This window comes from Protopterus annectens, chromosome 3.part0, assembly GCF_019279795.1.
Source record: "Protopterus annectens isolate FY-2018-M chromosome 3.part0, PAN1.0, whole genome shotgun sequence".
Taxonomy (NCBI): domain Eukaryota; kingdom Metazoa; phylum Chordata; order Ceratodontiformes; family Protopteridae; genus Protopterus; species Protopterus annectens.
Window position 1 is genome coordinate 1,197,798,835 of NC_056731.1, and position 19,217 is coordinate 1,197,818,051.

The 19,217-nt window shown below is 40.4% G+C and overlaps 1 protein-coding gene across 1 annotated transcript in view; it reads left to right on the forward strand.

Annotated features, from left to right (window-relative positions):
- The first annotated feature begins 1,167 nt into the window (after positions 1-1,167).
- Positions 1,168-19,217, forward strand: part of CCHR3.PART0H5orf49 (chromosome chr3.part0 C5orf49 homolog) — a 145,871-nt gene continuing 127,821 nt past the window's right edge. The window contains exon 1 of the mRNA XM_044066132.1: positions 1,168-1,378. Within this exon, the coding sequence (XP_043922067.1) occupies positions 1,256-1,378 (123 nt within the window). The 5' untranslated portion in view covers positions 1,168-1,255. The remainder of the gene's footprint in view (positions 1,379-19,217) is intronic.

Sequence of the window (19,217 nt, forward strand, 5' to 3'; positions counted from 1 at the left end):
GGGACTCTGCATTCTTCCTGTATAGATATGGGCCCTTTAGGGGGGGGGGGTAAAGTTAACTTTTCTTTACATCACTTGAACTGAGATGGTGGAAATTGTAGCATAATCCTTAGTGGAATTTTTATACTATTTTAACATGATGCATAAATGAGTTGATTGCTTCAAAGCAACCCTCACTTTGGAAAACTACAGTTTAAAACTTGTTAATAATTGCTTTATTGAAATGGAATGTGGTGGTACCATACTTCTCAAATGGCCAGATTTATGCCTCATATTTTTGGTCTAGCCTTAAAATGTGTGTTTTTCTGGCAAACTAGAGGATTGAAGTCACTAAATAATGGCATACATTTGAGTTTCTGACTTCATATCCTTCATAAAATGCAAGCTAATACAAAACCTGTTATTCTAACAACATTCTAAGTTTATAAGATCAGTATTTAAAACTTGTTCCTATTTTTGGGTCTTTGTCCTCCCATTATTTAAGGCTTTGTCCAGATTTCTTGTGTTAGGAAGTTGAGAGGTATTGGTGGTATTGGTCTTGGTGCCAGCTGCCAAATACACGTGGGGAAAAAAGTGGCAGCAACAGTCACATAGATGCACTCTGCTGGAGAATATGCATGCAGTCTACATCCCAATAAGGGTAGATGTCACCTCAGATAAAAAAAATCAGAAGTCCCATTTATACAATGACTTTTTTGAAAAGGTAAGCAAATTCCTTTCTTTCTTTCTTTCTTTCTTTCTTTCTTTAGTAATATTGCTGTATAATTCTAAATTTATTCTTTTCAGGCAGAAGTCAAACACACAGAAAATTTTCCCATGAAGGAGACATCATCATTGTAGAAAAAAATTACATGACACAGACAAAATAAAAACCGGCAATATTGTATATCTGGTTAAAACAATGAACAACTGCAAACAAGGTATGTCTGCTGACCTTTGATACTTTATGCCACAACCTCCATATACATCTGTGAATTGAAGTGACACATATCCAGAGTAATTGTATGCAGTCACCATTTTAATGAAAAAGATTTGTGCCTAGTAAGCTTTAAATGGTTAACTAGCAATTTATAAAAAAGATAAAAATAGTTATCTGTATGAATAATGACAGGAGGCTGTCTGTAACATGATACTGTTCAAACCACTGTTTAAGAGAGCTGCCTGGTTTCTAAGCAACAGGTAGTCGCTGAACACAGGCCTGCAAAGCTCTGAAAAACAACACATACTTCCACTTAAGTATATACTTATTGCAGTCATGGAAGAGACTGCAGTGGCTAAAAACAGAGAGGTTCCACTCTGTGCTCGGTCTTCATACAGCTTTATTCCAGCTCTGAGAAATGATCCAAAGGAGCTTACTTATTTTAACAATGAAAAAAAGGTACTGTTAAGTGGCTACATTTCAAATGTTATATATAGCTGCATTTGTTTCTAAAAAGTAAGATGAAACATTATGCATTGCATAAGCACATAGGTTCTTATTATTAGGTTCTTTCTTTTGTACTATTTTCTTACATTTTCACTGAATACCAGTATTATCAGTAATTTGTAAAGCAAATGTCATTACCAGGCAACACATGAAAGTATACTGCATTTTGTTATGCTAAGCCCTTTTGTCTAATCCAAACTAATTTTCAAAGAATGAATATCACGGTGTATTTTCTTTATAATCCCTACAATTCCTGGATGCTACAATTTTTATTTTTTAAAAGTAAAGAAATTACTAAGTCAAAACATAAAGGTATATTTATGAGTATTTTTGTTATGCTGAGCTCTTTTGTCGAATACTGAGTAGTTTCCAAACTACAATACTCTTATCAACTGTGTTATAGTTGATATTTTAATAATTCTGCATGGTGTGCCTACTGCATGATCTTTTAGCATGCTCTAGTGCACAGACCCATTTGTAGGTTTGCAGGTGCAGTAGTGCAGTACATGTCCAGTATAAGATCTTGAATAAAATTTCCTGACTGAAAATTACATTGATAGTTTACTGCAATACATTTTAGTGTGAGCTAATGATTTACATGGTCGTTCTTCTAAAGAATGTTCCAGGCAGAGACAGAATGAGTGTGGAATAATTACTTTTTCCTAGTGGGCTTTTAATAGGTTCCAGCATCAGAGAACTTAGAATCAGGCAGCTTTGCTTGTTTAATTATATGTGCGGGAAGAGCCAAAACAGGCATTGCTCATGTTATCTGCTATTTGAAAAATTTCCTCACGGTATGCCAGATTTTATACAATGACATTATTTAAGAAAAAAAGCAATGACTTACTTTTCTTAAATAATGTCCTTGTATAATGGGACCATGGTGTTCATCTTTCTTTTCGTATTCTGGGGCTTTCTTGATGTACTTAGCTTGTGTATGGGGTTTACATTTCCACGCTTACGCAGTACATCAGTGCTTTGAAAAGGAAGCAATGGAGAAAGAAATATCTCCATTGTTTATATATATATATATATATATATATATATATATATATAAACTAAGAAATTAACTTCGTGACAATAAAAGCATTCAATAAAATAGTAAATAACACCAACAACTCTTGTAGAACTTTAGCGCTTTCGTCTTATTTATTATCAAGACTTCTTCAGAAAGACATGTTTCATAAGTATGAGCAACCATTTTCACTTCCTTTATATACATTAGTTCTAGCAGGCCATTTAAATTAACAACAGTTCCTTTCCAATAGAAAAGTGTGAACAAGCAGGGTGCTGTGTGCATTTTCATTAACATTACAATTGCAGTTACATAAGGCAAATTGGTCAGACAGTAATAGCCTTGTGGTGCCGTGTGCATACTAAAAGGGATAGTGTGCAAAAAGGGATCGTGTGCAAAAAGGGATCGTGTGCAAAAAAGGGATTGTGTGCAAAAAAGGGATTGTGTGCAAAAAGGGACTGTGTGCAAAAAGGGATTGTGTGCAAAAAAAAAAAAAAGGTTGGGGGGGGGGACCAGGAAAGATGACAGTCATGCTGTGATGATTCTAATATAAACATGTAACTTATGAGTGTTTGCCTCTAAAGGTAAGTAAAGAAGGGAACGGAGGAAGGTGGAGGAGTCAGGTAGAGAGTCCTACTATGCTTTGGCATCGGTGTGTGTGTAGAGAAATGTGTGGGTATGCCACCTGATGGGGGAGTGGGAGGAATGCGGTGTGGACTTGAGGGGGGGCTGTTAGGGGGCCACCCATGACAAGGAGCCTATGAATAACAGTGTCCCCCAGAAGACTGTCAGTGCAGATGGTACCACCCGTGGGCTGGTTTGGATGGTATCACCCCTTGAATGGCTGCGTGAAAATGTGAGACCGGGGGGTATAGTTGGTGGGGTCAGCGGGGGCTAGCCTGGTGATTGGGAGCATGTGTGTAGGGGGTATGGGGGAGTCAAAAGTCAGAGAGAGAGAGTGGGAGCATGTGTGCATGGGGTATGGGGGAGTCAAAAGTCAGAGAGAGAGAGAGAGAGAGAGAGGAAACACATTATATTCACTTGCACAGTTGTAAATCCATAAACACATTAAATCTACTTGCACAATTCTTCAAACCCTCTTGCACAGTTCTTCAAACCCTATCACATTTCAATCTCTATACCATTTAAGTGCACATTTAATGTTCAGTGTCTCTTTGAGACCTGGATAGACATCAGCTCTCAGTTCTATCTGCCATTTTAATTCCCGGACTTGCAGGAATGTATCCATGTCCCCTACAAATTCTGTTATTTTTTCCAGCACTGTGAATTTGAATCCTGTGAAGTTTGGGCAAATAGTACTGTGTTTAGCCAAGGCATTCAAACTGTCCTGTTTGTGTATTGCTGCAGTGTGTTCTTTAATACGGCTACTCAGCTTCCTGTTTGTTTTGCCGATATAGAAATTCCCACAGTGTTCGCAGAAAGCACAGTAGACTACATTTTTTGTGTTGCAGTCATAGTGGTCATGTAGACCGACAGTTCTGTTGCAGTGCGGGAAGGTGACATTGTTGTTTTTTTGTATGTGTACACAGGCAACACACTTGCCGCAGTCAGACATTCCAGGTTCTGTCGATACTTTGCTCTGTGGGGATGGGCTTTTATTCCTCTCGAACGCACCACCAAAAGAAGAGGTTTGTTTGAAACAGAAGTTTGGGGATGTCCCAAGTAACTTTGTCAGACCTTTTTCTCCTCCCAAGATGTCCCAATTGTTGGTGAAGACCCCTCTAATTCCAAACATATCGGTGGAAATTGGAAGGGGGAAACTTGACACCCAGTCCTTTTTGTTCGGTCCGTTCTGTGCCCTTGCTGTGAATCCCTTTTCCAGGATTGGTGGGTACCTGGAGTGTCTGTGCTGTATGATCTCTTGGAACAGGTTGTCCACTAGATACTCTGGGTATTTTCTTTCCACTAGATACTCTGGGTATTTTCTGTCCACTAGATACTCTGGGTATTTTCTAACAGCCCCCCCTCAAGTCCACACCGCATTCCTCCCACTCCCCCATCAGGTGGCATACCCACACATTTCTCTACACACACACCGATGCCAAAGCATAGTAGGACTCTCTACCTGACTCCTCCACCTTCCTCCGTTCCCTTCTTTACTTACCTTTAGAGGCAAACACTCATAAGTTACATGTTTATATTAGAATCATCACAGCATGACTGTCATCTTTCCTGGTCCCCCCCCCCCCCCAACCATTTTTTTTTTTTTTTGTACACAATCCCTTTTTGCACACAGTCCCTTTTTGCACACAATCCCCTTTGTTGCACACAATCCCTTTTTGCACACAATCCCTTTTTGCACACAATCCCTTTTTGCACACTATCCCTTTTAGTATGCACACGGCACCACAAGGCTATTACTGTCTGACCAATTTGCCTTATGTAACTGCAATTGTAATGTTAATGAAAATGCACACAGCACCCTGCTTGTTCACACTTTTCTATTGGAAAGGAACTGTTGTTAATTTAAATGGCCTGCTAGAACTAATGTATATAAAGGAAGTGAAAATGGTTGCTCATACTTATGAAACATGTCTTTCTGAAGAAGTCTTGATAATAAATAAGACGAAAGCGCTAAAGTTCTACAAGAGTTGTTGGTGTTTTTTACTATTTTATTGAATGCTTTTATTGTCACGAAGTTAATTTCTTAGTTAAAATTTCTTCTCTTCGTTCAATTTTTTTGAGTGCGGTTAATTTTAGTTATATATATATATATATATATATATATATATATATACACACACAGTATGAAATCAGGACATTTGGGAGGTATGAGAGAGATGGGACAGAGAAAATAAAGGAAAATCAGGTACTTTCTGTAGTTTTGCATAAAGTACCTGATTTTCCTTTTATTATTCTCTGTCCCATCTGTCTCATACATACGGACTGTCCATATGTCAAATTTTATTATTATTTATTTTTTTACAGTCAAGAAAAAGCTATAGCATATGTTAATAGAAGAATGTCTGGGCAACCAGACTTTTTTCTATTGGTATATGCTCGATTTACAATGGGCATGCTGGTTGGGCTGAACAATCAGCCTGCTCATTTTTGAATGTTAATGGCCAGTCATTGTATAATTAGGAATATAGTGTAGTCATGCACCCTGTCTCTCCCTGAAGGTACTGGAATGCCTCTTTCAGATATATATATATTTTTCTTTCTCTCTCTCATTCTCTTTCACACACACACACACACACACACACACACACACACACACACACACACACACACACACACACACACACACACACACACACACATTCAGACATTCATATACACATACACACACACACACACACACACACACACACACACACAGATATATGCAACATCCCAGTATGGCCCTATGCAACAATTTATTAAACTGTGGCCAGATTACTTTTTGGTGTGTTTATTAGGGAGTTGCCATTTTCCATGCTTTTTTATGTGGTTCTTAGTGCACTGTTTTATTTAATTTTAAATGGTTAAAATCCCAGACTTTCCCATTGACAAATATGCCCTCCACCCAAGATCACAGATAATACACACTCATCCACACTTATACTCCACCTCACACTCACATATAGACACTCAATTCCATACCTTACCATCATTGTGCAACAGTATCATACCATAACATTGTAGGACACACATTCTGACAGCATTCTCCTCCTCCTGCACTAAGTTTGACTTTTGCATCATCCACTGCCATTTGTACACATTACAGAACATAAGGAAAATACTACATAAATGTGTCTAAAAACTAGAGATACCATCATGAGCAATAATGCAAATATTGTGCATGTGTACAATTAACAAAATGCATATGAACACACCATGCTAATTATTGCAGTTCTGTCTGGCTTTGCATAGGCCATGGTGGTGCAGCGGTTAGCATTTTCGCCTCACAGCAAGAAGTTCTCCGGTTTGATTCTTGGCTGGAGTGCCTTCTGTGTGGAGTCTGCATGTCCTTACTGTGGTTGAGTGACATTTAAAGACATGCAGGTAGGTGCATGTGCGAATGGGTGCACCTTCGTTGAAGATTGGCCATCGGGCTGGCACCTTGGCACCATAAAAATCTACTTCCAATCATAAGTGGACCGGCATTCCACTGTAGCGACCCCTAACCGGGAAAAGCCAAAAGACATTACTTATGTCTGGCTTTACACAGTGTATTACAGGGCACATCTTCAACTTACACAATCATGTACAAGGTGCTGTCAGATATAGTGTAAATGTTTGCCACCATTGTTGTCATGAAAGAGCATTTCATCACAGTGTGCCACATATGCCAGTCTACTGGCCATTATGTACTATCTGCATGTGACCTGGTTTCCACTTATATAGTAGTGATATAGTAATAACAGCAGAGGTTGCATGAATGCACTATCCGTTGTAAATTGTATATGTGATAATTGATGTGACACATACATTTTATTAGTACTAAGAACTTCAAACTAGTTATTGTTAATGTGTACAGCCCAGGGAAAATCACATGTTGGACAGAAGTTTGGATTGTTCTGCATAAGCTAGGTATTCTAGTTACCTACCAAGAGGCTCAAGCCACGACTAGTAAATTCTAAATTTGCACTGTCCAACACAATATTTACTACTGAAACAAAATAGCCAAGTGTGGGGATATCAATAATTATATCAATTTAAAGATCACTATAACCCTTCTAACCCTTCTCCAGTATAAGCCACTAACCTAAGTTATGATACATTTCTAATTTTCTGGCAAGCTATAACATCCTCACCTACTTGGATAGAAGAGTTTTTCAAGCTCTGAGATAGCTGCCTGTAGTACTAGAGTCCTTGCTTAATTTATCAGGAGAAAACCTTGGATGGAATTCCACACTGATAATGGCTTTAGCAACGAGGAAGAAACAGGGACTTTCCTATGTGCTTTAAGACTAAGCTATATCAGCTCTTCTAATGTATAGCTGGAAATGGTTCCAATTTCCTGGACTTTATCATCCATCAACTGGCTCCTTATTCCACACTTCTGTAGATAAATGCATCACATACTAAGGCAGCCTGCATCATGGACGAACTTCTCAAATATTCTGCCAAGTTCATTTCCACAAGATAGAGGGTTAGTCCTTTGTTCAGTTTGTTTTGGGCTGGGGTCCATAGTAGGAGCCTTCTGTTTGAGCTTTTGTTGGGTATTCCAGTTTCCTCTCACATCCCCATAGACATATCATATGTGAACTGTTAATCCATAGAATTACTCATAGGTGTGTGTGTGTGTGTGTGTGTGTGTGTGTGTGTGTGTGTGTGTGTGTGTGTGTGTGTGTGTGTGTCTGTGTGTGTGTGTGTGTGTGTGTGTGTGTGTGTGTGTGTGTGTATGTGTGTGTGTGTGTGTGTGTGTGTGTGTGTGTGTGTGTGTGCGAGCGCAACAGAGATGATATACTGCTGTGCTGATATTACTGTCTTGTATCCACCAAGTGCCAGGATAGGCTTCCGCCCTCTTGAGATCCTGAACAAGATTAAGTGGGTGATCACAGTGAGATGGCTAGCTCCTCTGTGAAATTTTTAGACAGAGTGCATCAGGCAGTATCAAATCATTATCTAATCTTGAGGTTATAAATGAATATTTCAACAAATATTTTTAAAAGAGCTGAGCATGTGACACAACTAAAATTTGGAAGAGTGGTTATCATTCAGGAGGCCCACCGAGGAAGTTAAAGCACCAATCATTCATGATTAAACTATGGTGAATATATTCAGCTAGTGGCACATTGAGTAGAAATTTCAAAGAGGTTAGACAAAGATATGAACATTCTTCCTGATATACCAAGAAGGGTTGTTTTTACACAGTTAATAACTCTGGTGACAGCAGATGTTTCTAGAAAGTCATTAGATTTTTTTACATGCATCTGTCCTTGACACTGTAACAAGCTTTCCTTCAAAGTCCTCTCCATTCTAGAATCCTGAAAATATTTTAGTATATATCTCACTTAGAATCTGAAGTTTATGCAGTCAATAAAGTGGCTATAATTACTGAGTACAGTGGTTCTCTGTGGATTAAATTGACTGATCCTGTATGATCATGTTGAATAGTCATTACTCTGGCTTTTCAGGGCTGCTCTCTTTTTTGTATGAAGTAAATTAGAATACTTTACAGTGGCTACTCTTTGTCTGAAACAAAGCTGAAGCACATTATTGCATTATTGTGCCCATTATGTTTGTCACAGTCAGACAACTATATGGTATAGTACAGTACAAAATGGAAAGCCATGCCATGGACAGCCTTTTCTTTCCCTTGAAGATATAGTTGCTTTTTGCTAGTCAAGTTCTGTGTAGCATATACCTTGAAGAGAATCTGAGGTGTATACAGTCAACAAAGTGGCTATAATTGCGAGACACTATGGATGAAACTGACTGACTCTGGTGTCATTTGCTTATGTTAAACAGTCATTATTGTTTATTTTCAGTGAAATGTCTATTTCTAAATACCAGGTTTGTTGGGGAAACAGTGTTTGTGAGTACAAAAATGGAATTCATTGTTTGCATCCCTGCTTAAAAGCAGTACTTTGCATTTATTTGCATTGAACTTCAAATGCCACTTTTCTGCCCACTTATTAAGATTTTCTAATTCCTCTGCCAGATGCATTCCCCAGTCCCCCACTGTAGAAATTGTGTTTGTGTCATCAGCAAAGAGTTTGATCCTGTCCTCTAGCCCTTCATATGTGTCTGAGAAAAACACATTAAAGAGGACTAGACTCAGGAAAGAACCATGTGGTATTCTACTAGTACCTCCCCTAATCCCTGACATTGTCCCTCTCGCCATAACCCTCTATTTTGTACCATTAATCCATGCAACTCTCCAATTCCTCATTCCTGGTATTACCTGCATTCCTTTCAGTTTTCCCATCAGCCTTCTGTGTGGGACTGATTCAAAGACCAAGTCTACTGGTACTCTCTTCAAATTAACCTGTAATCTACTCATAAAATTGAATGAGGTTTGACTGGCAATGCCTTCTGACCAAGAACACATGTTGATTGTTATGTACTAGAAATGCAACCAGTATTCCATACAGAATTTTGTTGATGAGTTTCCTCAACACCGCTGTTAAGCTAACAGTTCTGTAGTCTCTTGCATTTTTCTGCTCCATCCCTTGTAAAAGCAATTGCTGTCCTCCAGTCCTCTGATGCTTTTGCATTAGTCAGTTAACTATTGAAGATCTCTATCAAGGTATCTGCAAACACACTACAAGGGCGTACGTCCATCTGACCAGATTTCTAAGGACTCTGGGAGACAACCAATCTGGTCCTTCTGCTTTATACTCATTAAGAGCAGCCAGTTCCTCTGAATCTCATTTGTGTTTATTCTACTCTCTGTCCTCTCTTCTGCCCATTTCTGCCCTGCATCCTGCACCTGAACCCTTCTTAGGTGAATCAGACTAAAACATTTCACCAAATCTAGTTATAGCCTTCTAAGTGATGTCATAAATAACTTCCAACCTCTTGTTCCTGCAGATGGCATTGACAACTATTCTAAGGTATACACAAATGCCATGTACAAACATGTATATAAATGTATTGAGACAGCTGATAGGATCTAGGATTAAGAAGTTGTACAACAAGAGGAAGAAGTTGCTGTCTAAGAATAAAAAAAGAGAGGTCCCAGCATTGGAAGACCACCCTCCTCTTCTTGAAAAAAAAAAAAAAACTAGACAACTTGTAACATCCTCTAAGGACAACTTAAAAAAATAGCAACCATAGCTAAGGATAATCATAAGGCATTCTTCAGCTGTATCCCTAACCTAAATGGCAGAAAGCAGATGTGTGCTGAACTAGCTGTGGATGGCATCAAACACACTGATCCTATAAAAATAGATAACCTGTTAGTTGATAGGTTTGGCAAAAATTTCAACCCCCTTCCCCTTCAAACATTCCACAAAGCATTCCCTCTACATCTCCCCCACCTTGCATCTCCAAAGAGCATGTCATTAACGTTGTCTCCAAGGCCAAAAGCACAGCCTATGGCATCCCAGTTTGCATTTTGAATGGTTTAAAACATGAGTTAGCAACTCCATTAAGTACTGTCTTCAACCACAGCCTGAGTACTGGTTTTGTCCCTGCTGAATTGAAAACAACAACCATCATCCCTCTTCATAAGGGGGTACACCAACAGACCCTGGGAATTATAGACCCATAAGCTTAACCAGCCCTATTTGTAAGGCCAAGGAACAAATCATCATGGACCTCATAAGTAAGCCAAACCCTTGATCTGACACAGTCTGGCTTTGTCAAAGGCCCCAGTCCCCCACTGTAGAAACTGTGTTTTTATCATCAGCAAAGAGTTTGATCCTGTCCTCTAGCCCTTCATATGTGTCTGAGAAAAACACATTAAAGAGTACTAGACTCAGGAAAGAACCATGTGGTATTCTACTAGCTCTTCCTCTAATTCCTGACATTGTTCCTCTCACCATAACCCTCTATTTTGTACCATTAATCCATGCAACTCTCCAGTTCCTCGTTCCTGGTATTAATTGCCTTCCTTTCAGTTTTCCAATCAGCCTTTTGTGTGGGACTGATTCAAAGACTATGCCTACTGGTACTCCCATCAAATTAACCTGTAATCTACTCATAAAAGTGGATGAGGTTTGACTGGCAATGCCTTCTGACCAAGAACCCATGTTGATTGTTATGAACTAGAAGTGCAGCCAGTATTCCATACAGGATTTTGTTGATGAGTTTCCTCAACACCGCTGTTAAGCTAACAGTTCTGTAGTTGCTGGCATTTTTCTGCTCTATCCCTTGTAAAAGCAATTGCTGTCCTCCAGTCCTCTGATGCTTTTGCATTAGTCAGTTAACTGTTGAAGATCTCTATCAAGGTATCTGCAAACACACTACAAGGGCATGCTTCCATCTGACCAGATTTCTGAGGACTCTGGGAGACAGCCAATCTGGTCCTTCTGCTTTATACTCATTAAGAGCAGCCAGTTCCTCTGAATCTCATTTGTGTTTATTCTGCTGTCTGTCCTCTCTTCATTTCTGCCCTGCATCCTGCACCTGAACCCTTCTTAGGTGAATCAGACTAAAACATTTCACCAAATCTAGTTATAGCCTTCTAAGTGATGTCATAAATAACTTCCAACCTCTAGTTTCTGCAGATGGCATTGACAACTATACTAAGGTATACACAAATGCCATGTGCAAACATGTATATAAATGTATTGACACAGCTGATAGGATCTAGGATTAAGAAGTTGTACAACAAGAAGAAGAAGTTGCTGTCTAAAAATAAAAAAAGAGAGGTCCCAGCATTGGAAGACCACCCTCCTCTTCTTGAAAAAAAAAAAAAACTAGACAACTTGTAACATCCTCTAAGGACATCTTCAAAAAAATTTAGCAACCATAGCTAAGGATAATCATAAGGCATTCTTCAGCTGTATCCATAACCTAAAAGGTAGAACCCAGATGTGTGCTGAGCTAGCTGTGGATGGCATCATACACACTGATCCTATGAAAATAGATAACCTGTTAGTTGACAAGTATGGCAAAAATTTCAACCCCCATCCCCTTCAAACATTCCACAAAGCATTCCCTCTACATCTCCCCACCTTGCATCTCCAAAGAGCATGTCGTTAATGTTGTCTCCAAGGCCAAAAGCACAGCCTCTATGGGACTGGATGGCATCTCAGTTTACATAAAACATGAGTTAGCAACTCCATTAGGTACTGTCTTCAACCACAGACTGAGTACTTGTTTTGTCCCTGCTGAATGGAAAACAACAAACCGTCATCCCCCTTCATAAATGGGGTACACCAACAGACCCTGGAAATTATAGACCCATAAGCTTAACCAGCCCTAATTGTAAGGCCATGGAATGAATCATCATGGACCTTATAAATAAACCAAACCCTTTTCTGACACAGTCTGGCTTTGTCAAAGGCAGGTCATGCCTGTTAAACCTGGCGGACTTCTTTGAAATCATCACCAGAGCCATAGATGAAGGCAAATATGTGCATGCAGCCTACCTTGACTTAGCCAAAGCCTTTGACACAATCCTATATTCAGGCATCATTGATAAACTCTTCCAGTTGAATATCAGTCCTTATGTCATCAGGTGGGTTGCTAACTGGCTTACTGACAGACTACAGTCAGTCAGAGTTGGGTACTTTATCTCAACTAATAAACACAAAAAGTGGTCTGTGTGCCCAAGCTGTCACTGATAACCAAAAGAAAGGCACAGCAAATCAGCAAGTGAAAGTTTAATGACACTCCACATGTAAAATCACCGCACAAGCAGAGCCAAACAAAAAAAGCATCAATGTGTTTTAAAAAGTCCCATGAGTCTTTTAAAATATTTGGGTAATCCATAACCAGTGACTTCAGGTGGACGTCTATATAGTTGGCTAAAGGGGCTGTGAAAGAGCCCTCCGCTGACACAATAGGTATAAGGGGTGGATCTAAGTGGTTCTTGTGGACCTTGGGTAAACCAAAAATGGAGGGAATTTTTGTTTTTTCAACATGTAAGTAATTGTAGGTTTCTAAGTCAATAAGCCCCTCCACAGGATGAATTAAACATCTTAGAATCCTGTAAAACTAACAAAAATCTTAGAATTATGAAGCCAGACAAGGGGGGGGGGGGTTTCTTATGGCCCAAATAGACTACAAAGTTAAAATGTTCGAAATGTTGAATGACGAAAATACATATAAAAGAGTGTCCCTGAATGAGTTTAATATAGCCACAAGGAAAGTTTCAATATGTTTGAATGATTTACTTCTGGAGGGGGTTATTGACTTAGAAACCTACAATTACTTACATGTTGAAAAACCAAAAATTCCCTCCATTTTTGGTATACCCATGGTCCACAAGAACCACTTAGATCCACCCCTTAGACCTATTGTGTCAGCGGAGGGCTCTTTGACAGCCCCTTTAGCCAAATATATAGACGTCCACCTGAAGTCACTGGTTATGGATTACCCAAATATTTTAAAAGACTCATGGGACTTTAAAACACATTGATGCTTTTTTTGTTTGGCTCTGCTTGTGCTGTGATTTTACGTGTGGAGTGTCATTAAACTTTCACTTGCTGATATGCTGTGCCTTTCTTTTGGTTACTTTATCTCAACCAGCAGTCCTGAAATCAATGGGGTTCCACAGTGGTCAGTGCTGGGCCCCCTATTATTTTGAATATACTTCTCAGAAGTTCAGGCCAAAACAGAGGGGCTGTGGCTGACTAAGTTTGCTGATGACTGTAAATTAGGTGCAATCATTGAATCCCAAATGATGTCAATATACTTAAAAATGGACTCACAAAACCAATGATGTCACTATACTTAAAAAGGACCAAAGGAAAAATGGTGTACACCTGGTGAAAAGTCACAAACAAGCAAGAATACCAGTCGTAGTGAACGTAACCACAAAATAGTAGATATCCAGTAGATGTAAAATACGTAAAAAACTGCCACTACACATTCTCTAGATGAATGATCATGCCACCAAGTAATAAAATATCCAATTTATTAAATGTAGATAGAAAACTGCCACAACACTTTTTCTGAATACGTGTTGTGGCAGTTTTCTATTATATATATTTTACATCTACTGGATATCTACTATTTTGTGGTTATGTTCACTACAACTGGTATTTATACTTAAAAAGGACTTACACAAACCAATGATTGGTGCTAAAGCCACGGGCTAAAAAATGCATTATCATCTCCTTCAGTAAAAATTATATCCCTGAAGATATCATATAAATAATAATACCCTAAGTAACAACTCAGTAGTGAGAAATTTGGGAATGCGAGTTGACTATAGCCTAAACTTTGATCACCATGTGTTTACTATGGTAAGGAAGGCACTCTACATCACACACCTCATTAGCAAAGGCATTGCTTCAAGAGTGTAAGAGGTCATAACTCCTCTGTACTTGACCATCATCAGGCCAATAATTTAGTACAATGCTCCCTGGGTCCCCTTCACATGGTCGACATCTCAGAATGTCGAAGACCATATGGCTGAGATCATATAATCGACATTCGAAATGTCGTCCATGTGGAACTGGCATCTCTGTACAGTGCAGAATGGAAAGATTTCCATCTTCCGCACTGTAGTGTGATCTCAGAGTTTTTATATTTAAGTTACTGGGGTTCTGGGGGGCACAGGGGGGAGTAACCCCTCTGCTAGTAGTGTGAAGGTAAGTTATTGTTGTGGTTTTTTTTATTACATGGATGGCATTTCGAATGTCGATCATATGATCTTGGCCATATGGTCTTTGACATTCTGAAATGTTGACCTTGTATAGTAGACCTATGCTTCCTTTGGTATGTACCCTACCAGGCACCAGCAGAAACTTGAGAGACCTCAGAGATTTCTAACCGAGAAAATTCAGGGACTTCAGCACATGTCATACACTGACAGACTGAAATCACTATCACTGTACTACGTAGCATACAGACTACTTAGAAGAAACTTGTGCCTGGCTGACAGAGCAATCTTGGACCCAAACCTAAAGGAAATTCTGCACATCCAGAAGTCAAATGCGGCAAGGGTCACCCACTTCAGGGACCTTAACTTGGCCTGTGACAAATAGGACCTGCTGGAAAGAGAGATTATGTCTCTCAGAAGGTGCCACTCCTCTGGAATAACCTGCAAATTCACATAAAACAGAGCCCCTCTATGACCCTGTTTAAATGCAGCCTGGATGACTGGATGGGAAACTGGAAATTCCTGCCAGGGATTTCACCTATGATCCTCCTAGATATGGGCAGTTGCGAGATCCTTTATATTGGGTTTCCTCTAGTATTATATTAGTTCCACATGGCTAGGCTTATAAAGACCTTCATTAGGATCAATAGCCTAGTAACCACCTGTGAACCTATCCCTACTAGCATGGCACCCTCCCTTTTTTTCTGTTGTGAAGACTAAAGTAAACTATTAATTCAGCACTTTTGTTTTTCCTACCTCTTCTTTCACCCTCCTATCTTTGCTTAGCCTGGCCAGTTTTGCCCATCCCATCCTTTTTTTACAATGTACATAAAATAACTTCCTTCCCTTTTGAATCATTTTACTAATTCCCCTTAGCCTTTGCTGTCCTTATCATCTTTGTAAACCTACTTATAGTGTACCTCTCTATCCATTCCTTCTCACCTTTTCGTAGACCCCATGTTTTGCCCTAATTGCTAGCCTCATGTTCCTGTACAGATGCTTTGCCCATCTGTTCCTTTTGTATTGCTTTTTTTTCTTGTTTTTGCTTTTTCATTACACTCTTCTACCTAGCCATGAGTATTCCATATCAAATCCACTTCCATAACTTGTTTACTACCTTGATTTTTTTTTCCAAGTCGTCTAACTAATCCTTGACCACACCTTGTAGCATATCAAAATTTACTCTGTAAATCTCTCAACATTGACTTTGTGTTTTTATTTTCCCCTTACTCTAAACAACACTGAGACATGATCTCTGTTGGGTAACAGGACCTTAACTTGGATGGCAAGACACTTTTCTGCATTCATTAGAAACACATCTGACTGGCCCCTCCTAGTCCAAAACCTAAATAATTTCCTACTGCTTATCTTCCTTGGAGCCTGGAATCTCCCACTGTGATTCTGGTTGAGACAGCTCCCCCAAGAATATTACCCTTTTCGTCTTCCACTCTATTATTCTCTCTCTTCCACTTTGTCATTTTTCTGTCTTTTTTCCTGGTGGATGACACACTGTATCAGTCTACCAATTCTCTCCCCATTTTCAGTACTGTAATTCCCAGTGTATTTAATTTAGCTTCTAACCCCAGATATATCCTGCCCTATTCCTGGATTAGCATTCTTCCTCCTCTCTGACCTTTCATGTGACACACTTCTTTATGTGGATTGCTACTTCATTCTTATGTCTCCATTTATATAATTCCAGAACAACCTATACCCAGGCATCTCTGTGTCCGTATCCCCTCTTGTCAATGACCCATGCTTGTCTGGTAACAGCAATGTCCACTCTCCAGTCCTACATCACTGCTTACGACTCCCCATCTTCATCTTCTGGCTTCTTGTAGTGCAGAATATGACTAACCAGTTATGGTCCATGTCGGTGTTTGTTCCTCTTTTATTTTCTGCATCTGTTTTACCTTCTGTCTACTACCTAAAGACTTGTATTTGCCCACACAATGTTTGCCGTTTTTTTTCTGGGTTTTTTTCAGCTCAGTTTTGTAATTTTTTTTTTAACATTTGTTGACCAGGAAAGTCCATCTAGGACAGAGCCTATTTTCAGTGGTAGCCTGGGGAGAAATGCTCCAGACACATGTCTTTGGATCTTAAGAGATATAATTTTGAACAGGCATATTTTGATACATTTGTAAACAGATGTCTTAGGATTCCTGTTCAGGATTATGTACATTCATTTCAGACATGTAGAACACAGCTATGCTCCCAGAAAAGTGACTTTTTGCCAGTCTGTATCTGTCTAAGCATTTACTTTCTCACTCTGCACAGGCCACAGACTGGCCACTCTTTCAGTAAAGAAAATTCTCCTCTACACATTTAAAATACTGGTCTTCAGTTGTACATCATGGGCAGGATTCACGAAGGCTTGCACGGAGTCTAAGAGTAGTGTAAGACTCCATGCAGCCTTCGCGATCCAGGAACAGCCCAAAGTCCGTGTAAGAGACCAGCTAAAACGTCTCTTACACGGAGTGGGCGTGGATAAGCTAATCACCTCACCTGCAGCCGAATAGCATGCAAATGAAGATGATTAGCGATCCAGGAAGCCCAAAACAGCCCGTGTAAGAGCTGTTTTAGCTGCAGAAATGTACTCAGTTGACAACTGAGTACGTTTCTGCAAAAACCACAACGGAGCCATGTCAGCTCCAAATAAAGGGTGCATATGTGTCAGGCAGCATGCCAATGGCCAAATATGTGGCCATTGGCAAGGTAACCTGATGCAAATATATTAAAAATATAATTTTTTTTTTCGGCGATCGCCGATGTTTAATCCCAGTGCAGCCCCGCGCAAATGGGCTGCACTGTATAAAACATAAAAACGAAAGTTATAAACCCACAAATGTGGGTTTTATGCAATACATGGAATGTCAATGCAGGGACCAGCAGACCAAAACCAACATGGCCACCGTGTAGTGGTTGCTAAGGGGGGAAGCTGAGTCTAAGAGATGTAACTAAGCATTAGTAGGCAATCTGATGCAAATGAGTGTTAGGATACTGAATTCCACTGTCACATAGCAAATGAGCACAGTCTGAGTAGTGTAAGAGTTACAGAAGGGGAGGAACAGAGTAGGAGATAGGTGACATCACAGGGGGGAATGGTAGAAAGAAATGCAGTTCATTGGAGGTCAGAGTTACATGACAGATGTCAGACAGATATCATGGAAAGAGGTGTGCCACTAGATAAGCATGAGAAAGTCAAGAAATGGAAGGTGTACACTGTTGCCTACACCAAAGTTTCTTGCTGGGCGTGCATGCGCACGTGTGCACGCCATGAAGCGCGAGTAAGGCAGTGTGCGCGCGTGTAAGGCAGACTGAACATGTGGGAGTGTGTTGGGAGATGTTTAACACTGTTTGTGCGGGTGTGCACGTGTTTTAATCTGAATAAGCAGATTCTAAACCATGTAAGCATGTGTGCATGCGTGTAAGCCACTGTGAGCATGTTTCTGCTGGTTTGCACATGGCTCCTCCCTGAGGAAACAGAGAGGAAAAAGGAAGCAACAGATTTAGTAGGAAGCTAGCAGGGAATACTGCTGGAGCTAGCAGGTGAAAACAATTAGAAGCAGGCAATTACACAGGCAGAATAGTAGCCCAGCCCAGCACTTAAAACTCTGCAAACAGCAGTGCAGGATGTTTCTCTCAAGAGACACTGCAAGACAGGAGTAAGTTATTAGAAGTGAAAACTGAAAAGCTGAACTCAGAGCAGAAATGTTAGGGGCTGCCATAGCTGTCATAATGAGACATAGGCGACTTGCTGAGGGTGGTGACAATGCAGATGGTGCCAGACAACCCACAGTGAGGAGACGGAGAAGAGTGTACAGGCCCAGGGTCACCTACCACGGGTTACATGAGCTGGAGATTGTAGAGCGCTATAGAGTGGACAGAGACCTCCTGCAGCAAATAGTGGAGCTGTGCAGGCCACGCCTCACACACAGAACCAACAGAGGGGAACCCATCCCAGTTGAAACCAAGGTATGTGTTGGCCTAAGAATACTAGCAACAGGTACCTTCCAGAGACCAACTGGTGATATGATGGGGATATCACAGGCATCAGCCTCCAGGGTACTGCACCAGTTCCTGGATGCCATGTCAGCACATGTCGGTGATCATGTATATTTCCCCAATGCCCGTGAGGTATTGGCCAGCAATATGCGTCTCTTCCAGCAAATAGCGGAATACCCTGAGGTAGTGGGTGCAATAGACTGCACGCACATACACATCAAAGCACCAGCCGGTGAGCGGGGTAGGGCATACATCAACCGCAAGGGCTTCCTCTCCATCAACTGCCAGGTCGTGTGTGATGCCCAGGGCATAATAATGAATGTGTGTGCTGGCTGTCCTGGGAGCTACCATGATTCCTACATCTGGCATTTGACGCAGCTGTACCAGACATTTGCCAATGGGGACATCCCGCACGGACACCTAGTGGGGGATGCAGGTTATGCACTGGAGCCGTGGCTGATGACACCCATCAGAAACGCACACACACCTGAACAGGAATGCTATAATGAGGCACACGCACAAACACGTAATGTAATAGAGCGTGTGTTTGGGCTGCTCAAGTCACGGTTCCGGTGTCTGGACACATCTGGTGGAGCCTT